At 40.7% G+C, this 20,846-nt stretch overlaps 1 protein-coding gene across 1 annotated transcript in view; it reads right to left on the bottom strand.

The window, feature by feature from the left end:
- MOGAT2 (monoacylglycerol O-acyltransferase 2) overlaps positions 1-20,846 on the bottom strand; it is a 473,111-nt gene that overhangs the window by 284,183 nt on the left and 168,082 nt on the right. Inside the window, exon 2 of the mRNA XM_086933863.1 lies at positions 14,138-14,316. Within this exon, the coding sequence (XP_086789989.1) occupies positions 14,138-14,316 (179 nt within the window). The remainder of the gene's footprint in view (positions 1-14,137; positions 14,317-20,846) is intronic.

The raw sequence follows: 20,846 nt of genomic DNA, 5'->3' as shown, positions 1-20,846 counted from the left end.
GATAAGGTCCAGGTTGAAAGATTATTTCTAGGTTGGCTAACAAAGTCCAAGAAGGGGAATTTATTTCTGGTAGATAAGTTAAACTTGGGAGACAGTTTGGTAAGGTTACAAACACAGGGCTTTATTTAAGACTTACACAGTTAGGTTTTCTTTGTATCAGGTGCTCTCGCTCTCGCTTTTCTTTGAGTGCATTTATAATGGAATACTTTTCTTTCCTACATCAGACTCTTTACCTCCTCAATGTCCTTTCCTCATTCTTTTGTCCCCACTGACTCTCCTCGTTACCCTGAAATTACTTTGAATTCTGATTTACTTTCCAAAAACAAATCTCCCGGGTTTCTCAGAAACGTGAGCTCCAGCTTCATAAAATAGGAACATGCTATCTTTTCTCCCGCTCCCAGTTGCTAGATTTCTTCTTCCTTCCCTTATAATGTTACACTTTGATTAATGTTGTGCACTCTCTGTGGGGATTCCACAATGTGCTTTGTGGAACCAAAGATCAGAACAGACATTTACAATTAAGAACATTACAATCATTACAATAAATTCTTCACTACTCTGTTTATTTTTCTTCAGACTTCGGAGTCTTACCACGTGAACCACAGTTGTATCTTTTTATTTTTTTATTTTATATTGACACCTAGGGCCGAGGCCCATTGCGCCATCGGAACGTACTTTTTGTGACGTTCCGTGGCCTCTTGTGATTGTTTTTCTGCAGGAAGGTTTACCTTCCTGCAATATTTGCCTCCCCCCACGCAGGCACCCCTGCGGCCAAGCGCCAGGAAGCCGCTTGGCCGCAGTGCGCTTTATTAAGTTTCTTTTTCATTTCATTTCATTTCATGGTGCAAAGGTGCCTACATTGGCGCATGGCAGCTCATTGTGTGCCAGTGCAGGGAAAAAGGGCGTGCACTGTATCTCATGGACGCGGCGCATTCCTGCCCTTTTCTTTTGCAGCAGGGACAGCGGCTGCGCTGCCCTACAGCAAAAACACATCCATGAGGCCCTGAGTTTGTAACGGGCTTGGAATAAAGGGGCTATTTAACTTCAAATAAATATATAAATGTCTTGCCCATTGCAAACTAGGTAGATTGATACTCTCTCTGATCATTACTTGTATCTCGATCAAAGGTATGCAATAAATAAGCACATATCTCCATAAAAATAGATGACGGTAACCCAGTGACTCCTCAAGCTAGGTCGGTTCTTCGATACATTTTGCAGACTTTCCCGGGGACGGAAAAACCTACCACGTTTCTGTAAAGGGAAGAACCAGCCACTGAACGTCCCTGCTCCCCAGACAGGAAACGAACAGCGCCGAAAATAAACATTTAAAACATATTAGGTGTATAATTTCACAGATTGGGGTTGTGCTACTATTTTTCCAAATCCTGATATTTCTGGTCTAACGAAGATTGGATATAAAAGCTTTACAATTACATTTCATCTCGCTTTTCAAATTGGCGCCCAAACTCTTCACTCATTTAAGGTTCTTCGAGCAGAAACAACTGAGATGTTTCTTTGCTGCCATCTAGTGGTCATAGTATATATTAACAATAGCGATATTTAAAAGATAAATGATAGATAAGGTTCAGGATTTTATCAGCTTTGTCCCGTATTAATGGCGGCACAGTAATTCTGATTTAATTCCCCAAGAATGTCGCGTCTCGGAACGGCGGGGAAATATGAATGCCACGTTATTACCGTTTAATTACCCGCCGTGCCCGCGGTATTACCACACCCTTGTATTACCGATACTGCATCGCAATAAACTCCACTGCTATCAAAGTCTTCCATCCAGTCTGTTCCTTCCCTTAACTCGCCTGCCCGAAGCACCAGCACCGAAGTCTGCAGCATGGTGGGGTTTCAGCTGATCCTTTTGTTGCAAATGATTGAAAAAGGCATAATAGGAGGTCAGTTAAACCGTATTCCTATTATTGAGCACAAAGTGTACATGCGCTGGGCCTTCCCGTGTTTTTATCCCCAACTGATTTACAAAACGGGGTAACAATGAGAAATAATGCATATACAAGGTTTTTGCGCTCAATTGCATGTGTACTCAGGCCCGGACTGGCCGTTGCGGGCATAAGGCAATCCCCCGGTGCGCCGCAAGGGTGGGGGCCGGTTTTGGACCCTTGGTGCCATTTTTGTTACAGGGCCGTTTTTGCCGAATAGCTGCAAAATCGGACCAGTAACAAAATCGGCCGAAAACCGGCCCGGCCAAAGAGCTCGGTCGCACCCCCAGGGGACCGGCCAAGCACTTTGCCAGGGCCGGTTTTGGTTCTCAGTCCAGCCTGTGTGTACTACCATACACACAGTGGTCTGCATTGACAGTTGCCTGAGAAAAGAGCAGTTGTGGACTGGCAGTGGCGGGCACCAGGTGTTTCCCCGGTGAGCGGCCAGGGTGGGGGCCGTTTTTGTTACCAGGGGCAGGCATTATTGGCCCCCTGTAACAAAATCAGCCTAAACCGGCCCTAGCAAACAGCTCTGCTGCACCCCATCCCCGGGGCAGTTTGCCAGGGCCGGTTTCAGTTCCCAATCCGGCCCTGGGAAAGAGTGATGAATGCTGTAGTAAATGCACCTTTTCAGCGTGGTCAACCCAGAGTTTCCGCTTTTTGAAGGCTGTAGAACTGTATGCACTTTATATCTGCTAACTAGTGATAAAGTGCTTGTGCTTCTCCTTTCAATGTGGTAAAATTGGGATCCTCCCAATTTGCATATTTAACTTACCTGTAAATCTCTACAATGTGGTACAAAGTGTACCTAGGGCCTACAAGTTGAATGTCACTAGTGGTCTGCAGCATCCTTTGTGCCAATTATTACAGTGGCAGTGGAAACATCACCCGAGCCCTACGATTTGTAACCTGGCTGTTGAAGGTTTAATAAGTAAATTCGATAGGTCAAAATAATCCCTTTTTACAAGTCAAAACCTTACTTTCAAATATTTATAAATCACTGCTGAGCAAGCCTTATTAGTCATAAGGCAGAGTGCATGGTATTTAAAAGTAGGACATGGAAACATTTAATATTACACATATCTCTACAGTGAAAAGGCCCCAAAAGCTGTTTTCACAGTAGCATTGCTGACAATTCAACTGGGATACTTTATTAAATACTAATACTGTTTCTCAGGAATGGAAACTAATACTGTTTCTCAGGAAGAGGATTTGCCAGATTGTTTTTAAACAGCTTTAATTAGTAATAGTTAATAGTTTGAATATTAAAGAAACTATCTTTTTGAAAGCTACCTTTTCCCTGCCAAAAGTACTTAGAGGCTAATCTGCATTTCCTCTCCCACTTCTTCCACCCAGTAATTAGAATTTGAATAGGGGTGAATAGGTGTGAAATACATTTCAGGCAGCAAACCATAGACTGACCTGAATGAGCAGAGATGTGACCCCTGTAAACATAATAGAATATGCAGGATGGAGCTGTAGCATCCTTTTTGTCAAATCCTGCTTAAATGTAAATTCCTGCTTGACAGGTCTGCTGGGGTTTTTCAAATAACAGCTGGGGAGCACTTCAAAGAGGCCTTCCGGTCGCTGACAAATGTTAGCTGGCACCTGGGCAGAGCCCTTCCTTTGTCCTCCCCAGCCAGGCACGCTCCAATCACAAAGGGCCCCATTTTTAAATTACTGTTGGAAACACTGCATGAATGTCAAAACCTGCTTGAAAGGTGTTCTGCAGTTTCACATACAACACTTAGGAGCACTTCAAAGGATAAAGACAGGTGCAAAAACAATTCTTGTGTATGCACTGTCTGAATGGTGAAACCCCTGCTTTTGTTTTACCAGACCTCTGCCTCTGGGTTTTTCATCAGGAGGGGTGGGGGGGGGGGGCACTGTATCTGCTTGTAATTGGATGTTGGATGTTGGTGTTAGATGCCGGAGGACAATCACTCAGTGTGACCATTACCTGATTATTCAGGGGCTTTGTCTTAACGGGTTTCAGAGTGGTGGAAACCCCAGCTCAGTTGCCTCTTCCTATCATTTTATCATGAGCATAAATACCACATTTCTGTCTCTGAATGCATGAAGAAAAATCGGGATTGGAGTCTGTGTTGAGTTTGAGAGCTCTTGCTGTTTATTGCATACGGAATGCCAAAGTATGAGTCATCACACACTGATTGGGGCATTTTGTGAAAGTTTGACATTCGTGACTCATATTCAGACATGTTTCTTAAGATAGAAAGTTGAGGAACACTTTGGTTTTTGAGACCCCCTTAATAATTCAAGTGCTTACTTGCCTGGTACCTCCCTCTATCTCCCAGAGTTTCAGCTCCAAGATACCCTCCTAGATGAGTTGTGTGTTATACAAATACACATAACATAACAGAAGATAGTTGTCAAGCACCAGAGCATCAGTAGCTCTTGGGGTGGAGAGGAATGTTCTCCATTCCAAGTTTTTGGGAAATAATATGTAGGATTCAATGTTTCTCCACAGATGCCGACATGTTTTTTGCCCGGAACTGCAGCAGGCGAAGTCTCCAGGTGAAATACTCCTGAGCAGTGGAGTTGCCGCAGACCATGGTGAATCTTGTTACTGCCCCCCTCAGCATTATAACGGGACCTGGTATGAGGCTGATAAAAATATTATTTTTTCATCCTCAGCCCACTTGCAGACATATTGTCAGACTCTCTGGTACTCACACCCATGAGTGCAACAACACCCTGAAGGCCAGGCCGAAAGCAAGAACCCCAGTAATGGTGCGAAGATCATGCAATGTAAATATGCACTATATATTTGTCCAACTCTAACCCTTTAACTTTTCTTAAAATATAATCTCGAGTTAATTTGCAACTTGTATATTTGTAACTCTAACCACTAGTATCTGTAGTAGACATATGTACTTACTACCATTCTTATGTGAAGTTAGAGTTATTCTGGTTTTTCTTTTAGGGAAGGAAACTCATGTATTCTGAAGTCCTTATGTAATGTAGCTGGTCCTATTGTAAAGCGCTCTGACACCTTTGGGCAAAGTTTGAGCTATATAAAAACACATTAAATAAATAAATAAAATACTCTTTTTTAATGTTTTTTTCTCCTAAGTTACACACTCAAACCACAGTAAATTGATATAACAGGGTATATGGCGTAGGTTGCCCTATACCCCCATCACTTGCTTAATTGTCGGAATGGTACTTGATACTCTATAACTCTCATCACCAATATGAACATATTAATATCCACGTGGCAGCGCAGGCATTCAGAAAGCACTCCACCCGACTACACCTCGCTATATCATACCATCCGGAAAACTTTTTGATGTGCCAACTTGACAAGAGATTTATTATTGATAGATTCACTTGGCACTGCCAACTGAATCTACCTATATTAAATCTCGTGTTGCCCTCGCAGTCCTCTAAGTTGCAGCGCATTACAAAACTTCAAATATTTATTTGATTAACTGCTATTCTTCCCCAAAAAAAGCTTTTAGAAAAAAAGAAGAAAGTCATTGTTGACCACCAAACCCATTGTATCTATAGCACCCTTCATGCTTTAGTATGAATATCTCAGATTTGTCTATGTTTCTAAGACAGGCCAGAGTTTTTCCAAATTGCTTGCCCAGGTTAATTTAGAATCCTATACTGAAGAACACCATTATTTCAATAAGATTGTTGTCAGTCTGAAGCATTTTAAAAATGTTCTCGTCAACTATAAAAAGATCAGACTCCTTAAAATTAATGACACGAAATGTGAAATAGTAACTTTTAGAAAGGAGAATAATCCCTTTACCTGGACTCTAGATTAACGTGCTCTTCACAAGGGCAGGGACTGTTTGTATGTATAAGTGTTCTTTGATTCTCATCTGAATTGGAAATCTCTGTTAGAAATTCATGGCTGGTTTAGGTAGATTTGATTTTAAAAAAAGTTAGGGGAGTTTCCTTAAGCATCAATCTTAAGGAATATTGAAGGCTCCTACACTTCTGGCCATTGAAGCTATTGAATTGGAGAAAAATGTTTTGAATTCTTCAGAGTGTGACATTCTGGATTATAAGGCAAGAGCTGAGCCTCCTCATCATTTGAACTTTGCAAACTTACCTCTTGTTGACACTAAAAAGTATGTTTGATCCTAAAGGTTCTCTTCTGGATTATTTTATGACGAAGGGGAAAGTCATTTGGAAACTACTGTTCTAATTCTGTTCTCGGTAAAGGCGTTTATTTGTTTCTCCACACCTCCTCCAGGCAACTTGTTTCAGCAGATCGATTGAAAAGGAACTCCTTGCTGAACCTTTGTGTGGCAGAGAGAACTAACTGCAATACGTTGCCGATTAATTATAAATGGTATTTCCAGTTGGGTGCATTAATGTCCAATGTACAGGGACATTCTCCATCCATTTACTACCAATGTGGGGGAGCATCCCCATTCATCCACTACCAATGCAGAAGAAAATACCCTTCTACTCAATGTGAGTGGAAAATCCCTCCCCACTCATTGCCAGTGTGGGAGCGGAACCCTATCCGTCCACTGTCTGCATCGAGCACAATTCACATTCATTCATTGATAATATGGAAGGTAAAATTCTTATCAATCTACTACCAAGTATATGACCACGGTTTACTTAGCAATGCTATTGATCACCTCTTCTATCTCGTTCGATGCACTGAGCATAACCGAAGTTCAGAATAGGACAATGTGCAGTGATATAGCATTTTAGCTGACTTCCAAGGTCCACACCGGCTTTTAATCGGCCTCAACTTGAGTTGCATGCCCTAAGAGTTTAACTGCGGATTACTTTAAAAGCCCCCTCTGTAGTTGTGAATTGGATGATTTTACACCCATACTTATTCCAGTGTACCAAGTGACACCCCAGCACTAGGAGTTGTGTTCTGACTGCAATGATTCAAAGGTAACAAGCATTGGAAAAGCCAATAGGTCTATAGTAGGCTATGCTTGTTTTGGATCATCTTTGCTTTTGTAAAACCTCATTGTTTATTGCTGGGGGAATTGCCAGGCCCTAATCATTATTGCCTAAAAGCAAATATATATTTTGGTTTCACTAAACACATTTTCCTACTGAAGCCTCCAGCAGAAAGGGAATTACTTTGTGTGTGGATGTGCTCCTTGCGAAACAGCAGAATGCTTTACTTTTGAGAAGTTAGCCAATGGCTGAAGAGTTCTGGCTGAAAGTCCAAGTAAGTAATATTATATAAATTATGTTAGTAAAATTTAAAATATTTGGCTAATGCAGGCTTAAAAAGGCTGCATATGTACCAATCAAACTTTCTGAAATCAAAACAAAAAACCCATTAACATTTCTAAAGATGCATGCTACAAATTCAGGAGAAGATTTATCAGTCTTCCACACAGCGCAACGCCGTAAGCCACCTTGCTGCGCTGCGCGAAACGGAAAGGGCAGGAATGCTCTGGATTAAATGGCACATTCCTTTCTTTTTTTAGCATTGGCACACTTTTGGATGTCCATCGCCAATGCGGGCACCCTTGTACCATGTGCAAGGGGGCCTACGTAGTAGGTAGGATTGCTTTTGTGAAGGAAGGGACAATTTCCTGCACAAAAACAATCCTGAGAGGCATTTTCCTATTTTTTATTGCGCCGCAGAATGCAGCACACTTAGAAAGAGAAAAAACGAGGAGAAATAAATATATTTCTCCTCGTTACGCCTCACCTGGAGCGGCGTAGCATTTTGACGCATTCCCAGGCCTACCACGTATGGTAAATCTGGAAATGCGCTGAAACCTGTGGGAGAATGCGTGGGAACTCCCACGCTCCACCCATGGAACGCCTCCCTGGGTCCGAGTTACACAGGGCAGCGGTTTGCACTGCATTGCGTTACTCTAGAATTACCCAGCCTTGCAGGGCCATGCAAGGTGGCCTTGCGTGGCTTGATAAATCTCAGCCAGGTTTTGCGTTGCCATTGGACACCCTTGCGTGGTGCAAGGGCCCCGCAAAACCTTGATAAATGTGTGCCTCCTTTTTTACAAATGCATGTGCATTGATAGCAGTATTTTTATTTCTATATTTTTAAATATTTAATTAAGTACATTGTTGTGCCTTTCTCTCTGTTTGACATCTTATAAAAAATTTACTAAATTATGTTATTAATGTATTTTTATTATAAATGTATTGCCCTGGGGCGTGAATCAGACCAAGTTGTGGAAAGCAAATGCTACTCTTGGCTTACTTTTTTAATCACAGGCACTGCCATTGCTGATCTTGTTCTTTGGCATCATGATTGCAGGGTGAGAAAAGACACAAAGGTGTTGGAGCCATGTTTACTTCCTACAGTTCCAAACATGCCCTTGCCCGGACCCTTAGCCTCAAGAAGACAGCATCTTGGGCAAATCGTGGAATAAGCGGTCAACCTAAAGTATGCATGAGCTCACTTCCACTATCCCTAGCTTTTTAATGAATTGACATTCATGGTATTGTCTTGTGATAAATTGCTTATGCAAATTGAATGATTTATTCGAAACCTATTTAAAAAACGTCTAATCTACAATCAATTTATAATGGAGTGAAAAAAAGAAAGAAAGTAAATAGCCACATTAGAGTGCACTCGCGTTTGGGAAATGAAACAATTTAGGAGAATATATTTCTCAAATTATGCCCGATTTGTCACATGAGTAATTTCCATTTCAGTTTTAAAAGCTTTGCTAAACACATAGGTTTATCCAGCTCTATTTGTCATTCCAGAAAATCTTCTGTAAATGGTTTTGCCTCAAGATTCACTGTCTCTTTCCTACAATTGCTGCAGAGTCCAAAGTCCTGATTCACTGTCTATTAGGACACTGGTATATCAGACCATCTATTACGGAATTATGGTGCTACAAAAATACTGGAGTCAAAATGTTGATGAGCCAAATATTATGATGGAAAGTATAGGTTTACTACTCTTACCTCCACCTCAATGTACATTGAAGATATATCACCAAGGTGCACACATCTGGAGTTAAGAAGAGCAAACATATGTACTGAAGTGTCCAGCCCTATCATTGAGCGCATTTATTACTAGTTATAATCCCAGTCCTACTTGCTTGCCTGGTGTATAGTGATGCTTAACGTAAAGGCTATTGATTCATTCAGTCATTCATTCATCTACTCATTCATTCACTCATCCAGTTAGTTACTCCTGCATGGGTGCATTCTTAGAAAGCCATAAACACTTTTCACTGGTAGCTTTCAGGGGCCTCAGTTTACCCGCATCGCTGGGGCGGCTTTTCCCGCTGTGTGCGGCATTTTTAAATTTACCGCGTTACATGACGAGCTCAGCTCGTCATCAGCACACGGCAGGTAAGCCTGATGACGAGCTGAGTTCGTCATCAGCATCGTAGTGGTTAACCTTTTGGAATAACCATAGATTGTATAGTAGGGGTGGGCATAATTCGCGGACTTTGGTTCTGTAGAATCATGCGGAATTACATTAAAATTATCGAATTCCAGTAAAAGCACAAGTTGGGTAAACGCACCCGCATGTGCAAGCCAATCACCTTTTGCTCCAGGAAGGTGAATCAAGTAAAATAATCTCTTATTTAAAAAACATTTATTCCATGGTCCCAGGTAGGTAGTGTAGGTGCCATGCTACACAAAATGGATTGGAGGCCTGCCAGTTAAAATAGTATTTCTGTAGTATTTGTTTATTGTTGTTAGGGATTCAATCTTATTTGCATAAACCACCTGTTGTTTCATTCTAATTTTCTCTATTTTTTAATTTTACAGTGACTACAGCGTACAGATTAGACCAGGGGGCACAAGAGTTCTGCTTAAGCGTCTGTATTTTTATTCATACATGTCCATCCTTTGCCGTCTTGCAGACGTTGTATTTTCGTATCGCCTCTTTGCACATATAACAAGAACTCAGGGGCATATTACCAAGGGCCTTATCACCGCTTTAGCGGGAATTTTTCCCGCTAAAGCAGCGATAATTTTATCTCCCTATTACCTAGCTGTAGCTAACACAAGTTAGCGACAGCTAGTAGGAGGTAGCGATCATCTTGGGGCCCACTTTGCATGTCAGCGAAAATTATCGCTAATGACATCCAAAGTGGGCGTGCCAAGATGTTAGCGACTGGAAACAGTCGCTAACATCGCTATCTCCTATTACCAACTTTTGGAGACATTCGCGCTAAGCGCTAATATCTCCAAAAGCTAACGCCTGCCCAGAGAAGTTCTTAGCCATATTATCCAATGGTAGGTGGATAACATGGCTAAGAGCATTAGCTCAGTAATGCATGAATATCGCTGACTTTTCAGCGATATTCATGCATTTCTGCTGATTTTTATCGCTTAGGAGATAAACCTTGATAATAGTAAAGTTTCGTAGCGATAAAAATAGGCGAAGCACGGCGATAAAATTATAGCCGCTAACCAAGCTTAGCGATAATTATCGCTTATTCTTGGTAATATGCCCCACAGTTACGAAAAAGCATCTCAAAGTGTAAATGTATCCCAATTGCTTAAAAGAATGTTAGACAGCATCTTTCTGGCCACGCCATGGCGCAGGAAACAGATCCCTGCTAAATAAAAGTAATGTAGCTTTTGATTGGCGAATGCAATCATAACAAGATTTCAACATACATTGAACCTGGTCTGATTTCTTTTTTCATATGTATTTACTGTATTTTTAATGTGTCACGCATCTGGTACCTGCCTCAGAACTCTTAAAGCTAGTGGACAGAAAGATGTTAATCAAGGTAATAGTTTTGAAAATAGGACTAAAAACCCTTGTGCCGCAGTGTGATAGCGTCTTATCGTGATCCCGCTTTGGATGTGATGGTAAAGCCTTGCACAGAGTCAGGAAAGGTTAGCACCAGTTCTTCAGTGATTACTGGCCAGACTAGGAAGCCATCGACTCAAAGAAGCTCTATTTAAATGCTGGATGGATGAGGTGAATCTTCAGCCCTCTCCTGATCTTGGTGAAGTCTTCTTCAAGTCTGTCGCCTTAAGCTGTGGATTGCTTAAAGAACCAGTCTGCTGACTGCTGCTTACAAAGGATACGTTAAAGTCTGGCTGCCTGGATCGGAATATTTCAAATCTCACAATACATTTGTATGGGAAGGCGGTGTAGGAGATATTACACTAAGTGGACACCTGCGGACTAAAGCTCTTAGCAGCTAGACTCACTGGTCGGTGTGGAGAAGTGATCTTGCAAAGGATGGAGAGCACCATTTGCCCAAGTGTTGACCTTGGGAATGAAAGAGAGGTGTCAATGAAGAGAATCCCAGGCTCCTTACTTTTCATGAGATGCAAGACAGGGCTCCAAGGCTTGAGGATCAAACGAAGGGAAGTGAATCGGATTCAGCGTCTCTCATATGGGGATCTCAGCCGTGCACTATTCATATACATTGAACTGGTGGAGCATGTGATCCAGGCTCAGAGGGATACTGGTAAGATTCTCTGGATTGTTTTGCTGAAGGAAGCAGGATTTTGCATCATCAATGTACATTGGGAAGATCCCCAGATGCTACTTGAGAAGTCAGGGAGGCGTGCTTAAATGTGAAATAGAACGCAATAGAATGAAGACCCTTCAGGACCATCCCAACCCAATGACACCCCATTACGAGGTTGCTGTTAACTGGAGTGGGAGATGGCTATGCCTGGATTGACTGATTCCAGCTCGTTTCTTCACCCCAGTTAACAGTCATCACAAATTTCTTCCTGGAATAGGGAATAACATGCAGGGCGAGAAATTACAGAGTCTATTTACTCATGCAATTCTATAATTACGGGCTATTTTCCTCATACATTCGTAACCCGTTATCATTTACAGTTACCAACACCCCAACCTCGAGGTGCTTTGGTGATGCAGAGAACTAGGTTTATGCTATGAAGTGAACGATGACCAAAGGTCTTCTTTGTGATGAAGGGCACAAGGCTTACAGATGAGAGCAATAAACACCCCCTGGTCCATACTGATAATGGCCTTATAGCATCTATTACCCAGCCTATAGTTTGTCCTACAGAATATAGGTTGAACCTAAGCCTGTTGTCGGGGCGGAGATACAGATTTGAGGTAATACACATAGTTTGCAATAAAAAGCTCAGCACTTCAAAATATAAGGACAGTGAAGTAAAGGGCAACCACGCTTTCTCAATCATCATCTTCCACAATTTTCTTTCACTGGGAGCATATTAGAATGTCTACTGGAAAAGGACTTAAACATTACCAAATAAAGTTCTGTTTTTTTACAATAATTGCTGACATAAATATTACTGTTTCCTACAGCTGTAAATAACTGGTATTACTAATATTAATAAGTAATTTATCAAACGCAGGCAAAACACCCATAGAAATAGCAATATGCACGTTTTGATGCAAAGAAAAGAAGGCTGTGAAATAGGTTTTTCACTTCAACAAGACTTAACATGAGCCCCAGAGAAGACCTTTGGTTGCCTTGAAATCTAAATCAGCCACAACAATGGCAGAGGGTGTGCAGCAAGCATGGGCAAGAGCAGGAGCAAGGACAAAACCATTTCAAATGATAAACTTAGAAACGTGGTTGCCAGCAGTTTGCTCCTTCTCCACCTTTTCTTCAAACCCCATTGGACTTGTGAACTTACTGCCAAGATTTAGTGAGGGTTTTTATTTTTTTAATTCTAGAAACGCTTTTAAAAGGCTGTAGGGTGCCCTCAATCCGCTTTCTAAACACAGCTACAACAATAGGCCAATGTCTCTTCTACCTAATAAAAGTTAAGATAAGTTGAGCGGTGCAAAACCTTTGCTCGTGTCTTATCTTGGAGGGAGATAGATCTGTAAGGCCAATTATCAGACAAGGCCAACTCCCCAAAGGACTTTAGCCACCAAGGCTCTAAAGGGTGTGAGTGAGTTGGTGGGAAGTGTTCAGAGCGCAGTGGACTTCATTGTTCAACTTTAGAATCTGCAATGTCTGCACTTCTAGAGACACCGCTGAGTAAGGTTAACTACATTCGAATATCTATACTGTGCAATTTGTCACAAGCTTATGGAATATATGTAATTGTCTAATAATCCCCATGATTTGAATTTTGTTGATAAGCCCTATTTCCTTTAGTATCATCATAATTTGATTTGACAGCATGCCCCTTCCAGTACAGAACATTCCATTATGCAGAATACTGAAATATTATAACATTGGAACAAAATACTCGCTTTGAATTGACAGCACCGGACTGTACTTGAGAGCTTATGTTCCATGATGTAGAATATTGAAACATAATAAAAAAATACTAATTTTGATTTGACAGCACAACCCCTCCATTAGCCTGGATTCCACGATGCAGAACACTGAAATATAAAACAAATAGGAACAAAATACAATTTTGTGTTTGAAAGCACAGCCCCTGCAGTAGGCTAGATTCAATGATGTGTAATACTGAAATGTCACCATGAGATGGTCCACACCTATGAATGCCATCCATCATTTTCAGCGATCTCATATTTCTTAGCTGCTGTGGACTGACATGGACTTTCCTGTGTAGCTCTTTTCCTCTACTATGCACTTCTAGGGTACATAGGGTAGGACATAGGGTATGTTTGCACCTTAGATGTGGTGGTGGCAGTGAAGAACCACAGGCATGCAGACAGATCTCAGATCTGTACAACAACCCTTTCCTGTGTCCTGTCGCTCTATTGTTGGCCTGAGTGCCACCCTCAAGCAACAAACTATCATTGTTTGTGATTATGAACCATGGAGAACCATTTCACCGATCGCAAAATAGAGAAGATTGCGAAATATCCGCAATATTGTTGGTTTCAAGTGGAATGCTTCTTTAGAAAATGATCAAAAGTCTACTAAAAGGACTAAGATACCACATTCATGTTATATTATGTGCTATATACACATTAAATAACAATAACAATAAAAAAACAACAACAAAAATCAACACAGTAAGCAAACACTAAACAATACTAACAAACCATACAGTCAAGACAATAGTTTAGCTTAGCATAAAATAAATTAACAATGTAGCATGATGGTGAAAATGCTTGCAGAGTTATACTACGTCCAGTGGTGGTGAAAAGGTGAGTTTAACCTGCTGGGATATCAGTGTGTGAATTTGTAGGTAACTACATTTCCTATCACTGTGATTATCCTATGGTGGTCTGTTTACAGATACTTGTTCATGCCTGTTACGTCTAAGGTCATTGGTTTTGACTTAAGTACAAGACCACTCCAACATTTTAAAAATATTTTACTTACTGAAACTGGGAAATAGTTCCTCATGTATCTCCACACAACACTTTGCTTGATTAGTGGACTCCGCCGTCCACCTTTAGTAGGCGTGTCAAGATCCGTGAACCACCATATCCCGTACAATACGCTGATCAGCCAGAAGCGCGTGAAGAGGAGGAATGTGAAAATAGCTGCACAGGTCTGAGCTGTGTGGAAAAAAGCAAAGCACTCTGTTAGAGCAGAATATTCAAAGGTTAAAGTACTGCTAAGATATTTTCTGATGTATTAATTACTATAGACAAACCACACTGTAGACTCCACAAATCAGTCAACAAAATGCAAATCAATAGAATGGTGAGATGCACATGGATTTAGGGAGCTGCAGTAGGGTAAGTGAAAGCCTGTCCAGTGATGTCTAAAACCTGGCAATGAGGTACATTTAGGTGACAAAGAACACCAAAGGAAGTAGAGAGAGGAGAGTGTGACGTCAAAGAGCTAGCCACCATTATTAGGAAAGTCCTTAGACATCTCATGAAGGACAACTCTATATATTGCTTTTGCATCTTGGCATTTTCTACACTCGAATTGCCCTGTGGACAGCTGACCTGGGTCAAAATGGTGCTGAGGTGATGCTGTTGATATTGTAGAAAAGGTATGACAGAGAGTCACTGGAGGTTGCGCAGTCATGAGCCAGTGGGAAGTTCCCTGGTGGATGACAGGCTGTGCTGCCCTTGAGGTGACCTGGCTTCTAGGAGTGCTCACCTCCTCATTTCATACAAATACAGAGATGTGGCTAGGGTCCCGGTGACAGTGGTGGGCTAATCCTGAAGCAAAGGAGATATTGCAGCGCTCCTTGTCCTTGTGAGGAGATAAATACTATCTCCATAGGATGCCAACTGGGAGAGCATCTTGAGTGGCACACATTGTGGTGAATGGTGTGTGGCAGAAGAACCAGTAACAGGTGTAGGTCCTAACTGTTGTGTGACTGCCTAAAACAGGATGTAGAATGAGAAAGAGAGAAGCTGGCTGAACTTTCTATGCCCCAAAGTTCAGGTACTCAGTAGCTGCCCCAATAGCTTTAACTAAACTCATTACTTTTTGCACTATTCTACATGCCCTGGAACAACTTCAGGATCAGACACTCTTTTACCTTGTAACATGTTAGAGGCTCAAGCTTAAATTATAACGCTTATAATGTAAGCCTAGCCAGCGGCTATTTTATTTTCCTAAATTTCCCAGACTTTATTTAAATACTGATGGAATCTGGCTGACCCTTTCTGTCAAATAATCCTTTGTACTCCAGTGTACAAATTACATGTAGGTAAGCAGATCTACATATGTCAAATACTAGGTTCAGTACCACTGCACCTGAAGTTTTCACAGTCCTCTGAATCTATTTTAACAGTGTTGCTACTTCCCTATCTTATCTGTCCTGTTGAAGACCCCATGAAATCACGACGTTGGTGTCGAAATGTCAATGAATCTGTTAGTTTTGTCCTGTATACTCTATACCTCCAAGGACAGCATTTAGTAGGAAAGTGGACGGTATCAACACTCCTGCTTCTTACTGTGAAATAATAGCAAACACTGGAATCTTTCAACATGTGGTTTTTCATTTCACTACCTTGCACATGATGATCACCTGAGCACTGCACCCTCACCTATTCACACTGTAGCACCCTCATTGTTTGCCCTTAATTGAACAATGAATATGCTTTATTAAAATTATACATTGACGAATTATTAATGGCGTTTAAAGTGGTATGTGAATTTGAGTGATCGATTTTAATGGGTTACTGTAAGAAATAAGGAGAAATCCAATGGTATATTGATAAGTCCAGGATTTATTCAGCTGCAGCACAGTACTTCCAAACTTCCAGTTCACAATACCAGTATATCTTTTTAGATCATAACAATTCTAAATGGAATGACATGGACAGTGTGCATGTGCAACTAAGCACAAAGATTCTATTAAAAGGGAAATATGTACAGGGATAGATTAAAAGGGAAATACCTAGTAAGTCAGAATATAACACATTTTCCCCCTTAAGGAAAAGAAAAAGACATTTACCTTAAATACTGTAAATACAACAAACTAGAATGTATATATATAAAACCACTATGGTACACATTTCGAAACTCTTCTAACATTCCATCTTTTCCCATCTTGAGTAACAACACTATTATGATAAACCCGCATAACCTTCATTGGCTTACCAAATTTGTTTTCTCCTTTAGCAATGTACCCTGGTTTGCGAATTCTAACAACATCTCCAACCATGAATACTGGTTGCTTAACATTCATCCTAGAATCATAATTATATTTGTATTTGTCTTGTTTGAGTTCCACTTTTTCAGCCACATCCTTAATATTCACATCAGTCACTTGTTGACTACAATTTTTCTTAAACCACCAAGGACATAATCCCGAAGCAGGATCTCTACCTTTTAGTAAACGGAAAGGAGAGACTTCAGTTGTGGCATGAGGTGTAATACGGTATAACCATAACTTTTCTCTCAATTTATCTTTCCACAAACCTCCAGATTTGCGAGCCCAAAGTAAGTCTTCCTTGAGGACTCTATTATACCTCTCCACTAGTCCATTACCTTGTGGTTCCTACAGAGCTGTAGTACAATGCTTAATTCCATACATGCTCAAAAATTCTGACATGAGTGAGGACTTGAACTGTACCCCATTATCTGATACAATGCACTCAGGAGAACCTTCTCTGGAAAAGATCTCTTTTAAAAACAAAATAACACTTTCAGTATTTGGATGAGGTACTAATTTGACCTCAGGCCACTTTGAGTGATAGTCCACAGCAACAATGGCAAACCTACATTCTAGTGGTAAGAAATTGAACGGACCAGCGATATCAATCCCTAACTTCTGCCATGGATGATCTGGCCACTTCACAGGAACTAAAGGTGCCGGATCACACTTACACGACTTATCACTCTCAATGCACTCAGGACATTCCCTGACAAACTTATCCACTAATCTATCAACCCCTGGCCACCAGAAACTAGACCTAATCAGTCTTTTCATGGATGACATTCCCATATGACATTCATGACTCATTTGCAAAATAACATCCCTCACAGCCAACGGTGGAATACACTTCCCAGCTCTGAACAAAAGATCTCCCTCAATGGCCAACTCATCAGCAACGTTGTAAAATGGTGTAATCTCAGCAGGAATACGTTCTTTGGAAGGCCATCCCGACCTTACATAATCTCTAACCTTACACAGCAAATCATCTTCATTCATGCCTTTCCTCCACATGTCCTCTGATATAACTTTGTAATTTTCTGAAAACATTTCAGAAATACTGGTAACCACCTCTGTATCTTCTTCAACCCCAGAACTAGTACATGGCAATCTAGACAAACAGTCTGCAGTCACATTTAGCTTCCCAGGTACGTATTCAATGTCAAAACTATATTCTTGCAGACGTGACATCAATCTTGCAATGCGAGCTGTGGCATTTAGCCCTCCACCAGGCGAGAGAATACCCACCAATGGTTTGTGATCAGTGCGTATTAGAAATCTTGCACCCCAAATGTAATTCCGGAAATGCTCAACGCCCCATACACATCCTAACAATTCCTTTTCTATGACAGCATACCGTCTTTCAGTTTGATTCAAAGATCTGGATGCAAACGCAACGTTCCAATCTTCCTTTCCAGAACATTGTGAAAGCACACAACCTAAACCATAAAGGCTGGCATCTACTGTCAAAATGCAAAGTTTGTTCAAACAAAACGGCCTTAAAGTAGGTGCTGACACCATATCGAGTTTGACACTTTCGAAAGCATCCTGCTGTTTGGATCCCCACAAAAACTCTACCTCCTTCCTTGTCAACTCCCTTAACGGCTCCATCTTGGTCGCAAAGTTTGCAATAAACTTACTGTAATATTCACACAGTCCTAGGAATGACAACAACTTGTCCTTACAATCAGGTGCGGGTGCTTTTAAAATGGCATCTACCAAAGATCTTTTTGGAGCAACACCATCACCAGAGATTGTGTGTCCCAAATACTCTATAGACTTTTGAAATAACTTACACTTCTTACTCTTAATAGTAAGTCCAAACTTATCTAACATCTTGCACACATTTCTCAAATGCCCCATGTGTTTTTCCTCATTTTTGGAGAAAACCAAAATATCATCTTGGAAGCACTTCACGTACTCACTCATGTCCTTAAATATATGATACATAGATCTCTGAAAAACAGAGGCTGCCGACGCCAAACCGAACGGCATCCGTTTAAACTGGAACAAACCCTGGGGTGTGATAAAAGCAGTGAGATAACGTGACTCCTCTGCTAACACAACCTGATGATACGCCGATCTCAAGTCCAACGTGGAAAATATAGTACCACCACCCAGCATACTCACAACTTCGTTGATATTGGGCAGGGGATGACAGTCTACCACTATGTTTGCATTGAGTGCTCTCAAATCAATGCACAACCTCAAAGATTTGTCGGGTTTGCGTGCCAAAACCATTGGCGAAACCCATTCGGATGACTCTATCTCTTCTATGACATTATTTTTTAACATGTCATTCAGTGCGTCACTTAATTCTTCTCTAATATTAAGTGGTACTGGCCTAAGTTTTTGTACCACTGGAATAGCTCGTTGTTTAAGCTTAATGACATGAGTGAAACCACTTAATTTGCCTAATTTGTCTGAAAACACACTAGGAAACTCATCTGACAGAGTCTTCCAAACATTGCTCTCTTCTAATGATCTGATACTATCTTCTGACACATCACAATCATATGACACCATGACAGGATCTTTGTTGCGTGGATTCAACGTAATGTGAAGTCTGAATTGATCCCGCCACCCCAAAACATTCACTCCCTTTACAACCACATACAGTTTGATATATGCAGATTGATCTTTAAAATAAATCATAGAGGCAATATATCCTATAAAATCAATACTAGAACCATTAAAACCTTTTGCCATGACATCGGGAGGACACAATTCACTTTTAGAAATTATATTCTTGTACATTTCATCAAAATACCTCTCAGTTATGATGGTCCAAGGAGACCCAGAGTCAGCCATCAACTCTAACTCTACTCCTTTAAATCTAACAACACATTTTGGGGATTCCAAATAATCCTCCTCAAGCAAACTTATGCTTATAATAGACACAATCATCCCACTTACTCTGTTTGGTTCATCAGACATAGCATGTTCATATCTAACTAAACTTGCGTCATAGTCTGTTTCATCTCTCACACAAGAAACTTCCTTTTTCTTGAAATAACCTCCTTTATCCCCACTTTTCTTTTTGTCTTCTCTACATGAGTTGGAAAAATGACCCACCTTTCCACACTTGTTGCACTCTTTGCCTAAAGCAGGACAAAATTTAAACGTAGCAACATGATTGTAACTCCCACATCTAAAACACACGATGCGGTTACGTGGTCCAAACTTATGACTTTGGGGACCTCTTGCAAAATTGTTCATTGCACATACTTCTTCAGTTAACTTATCACTCTTACTACCCTTATTGCTTGTTTCCTCTATCGTTTTCATCCATTTGTTAGATTGCTCAAAAGCTTTAGCAGTAGAGATACACTCCAACAGAGTTGGGTTACCTACAATCCACAACTGTTCTTGTGTTTTCTTGCATTTAACATTCACAATTATATTATCTCTAAGCATCTCATCTGTCATATTACCAAAATTACATGGCATAACTAAAGCTCTCAAACCTGTTAGAAAATCATCAAAAGATTCATTTTCTTTTTGCGTTCTGGTATAAAACTTGTATCGATTTAAAGCTAGACTAGTGGTGGGTTTAAAACGTGTTTCTACGCGAAGCATAGCTTCATCAAAAACCCCATTATCACCAGGAATGGATGGTAAATTTCTGAAAATAGCTTGTCCTTCAGAACCCAGGCAATGTAAGAAAATATTTTTCTTCCTTTCATTCCCCATCCTTTCCCCATCAATAGCTTTTAAATAAGTCATAAACTCCTCTTTCCATCTGTTCCACGGAATGGGAGGATCACCTTTGCTTTGTAAGAATTTTGAAGGAGGATCGAACTGCATATTAACTAGCAAAAGCAAGTATCACAGCAATGAACAAAATAAATGAACAGTAAATAGCATAAACAATGAATCACAATAAAATGAAAATACCATACACTAACTGCTACTAATCAATGAAATATAAGTTAATGAGTACACCAGCTGTGTACATCAGCGAAAATCCAATGAAATCAGCGTAGGAATAATATTCCAAATGTGCAGTAAATCTTCTTGAATTCAGTCAAAAAGTATCTTCGATAACAGTACCTTCGTTGCAGTACCTTCGTTGTTCAGATGTTGTTATATGTGGTACAAATACCCTGAGCGAGACGCGCTGTGAATGAACAACTTTTAAAACACGTTCCAAACACTCTTAGGGAGACGCGCTCTGCTTCACGGCAGCGTCCGTGAACTTCAATCAGTAAACAAATATGGCCGCTGCGTAGACGTTGCGCATTACGTCATGCGTTGCGTTTCCTTGTCTCCATGGATACGGCGCGCTAAGCAGCGCACGGCAGGAGAAACAGCAAACTTTACTCGCGTGCCGTTTTCAAAGGTAAACGCGATGTATTTGTTGAAAAGGTGTAAGATTTGACAGAAAAACTTACGAAGATTGTAGTTTTCACGTAATGCAATGATAGAAAACGGTGATAGCGGTCGCAATTCAGGTTCCCTTAG

This window comes from Lissotriton vulgaris, chromosome 8, assembly GCF_964263255.1.
Source record: "Lissotriton vulgaris chromosome 8, aLisVul1.2, whole genome shotgun sequence".
Classification (NCBI taxonomy): Eukaryota; Metazoa; Chordata; class Amphibia; order Caudata; family Salamandridae; genus Lissotriton; species Lissotriton vulgaris.
The sequence above is the reverse complement of the archived record's forward strand: the minus strand, read 5'-3'. Positions and strand labels throughout refer to the sequence as shown.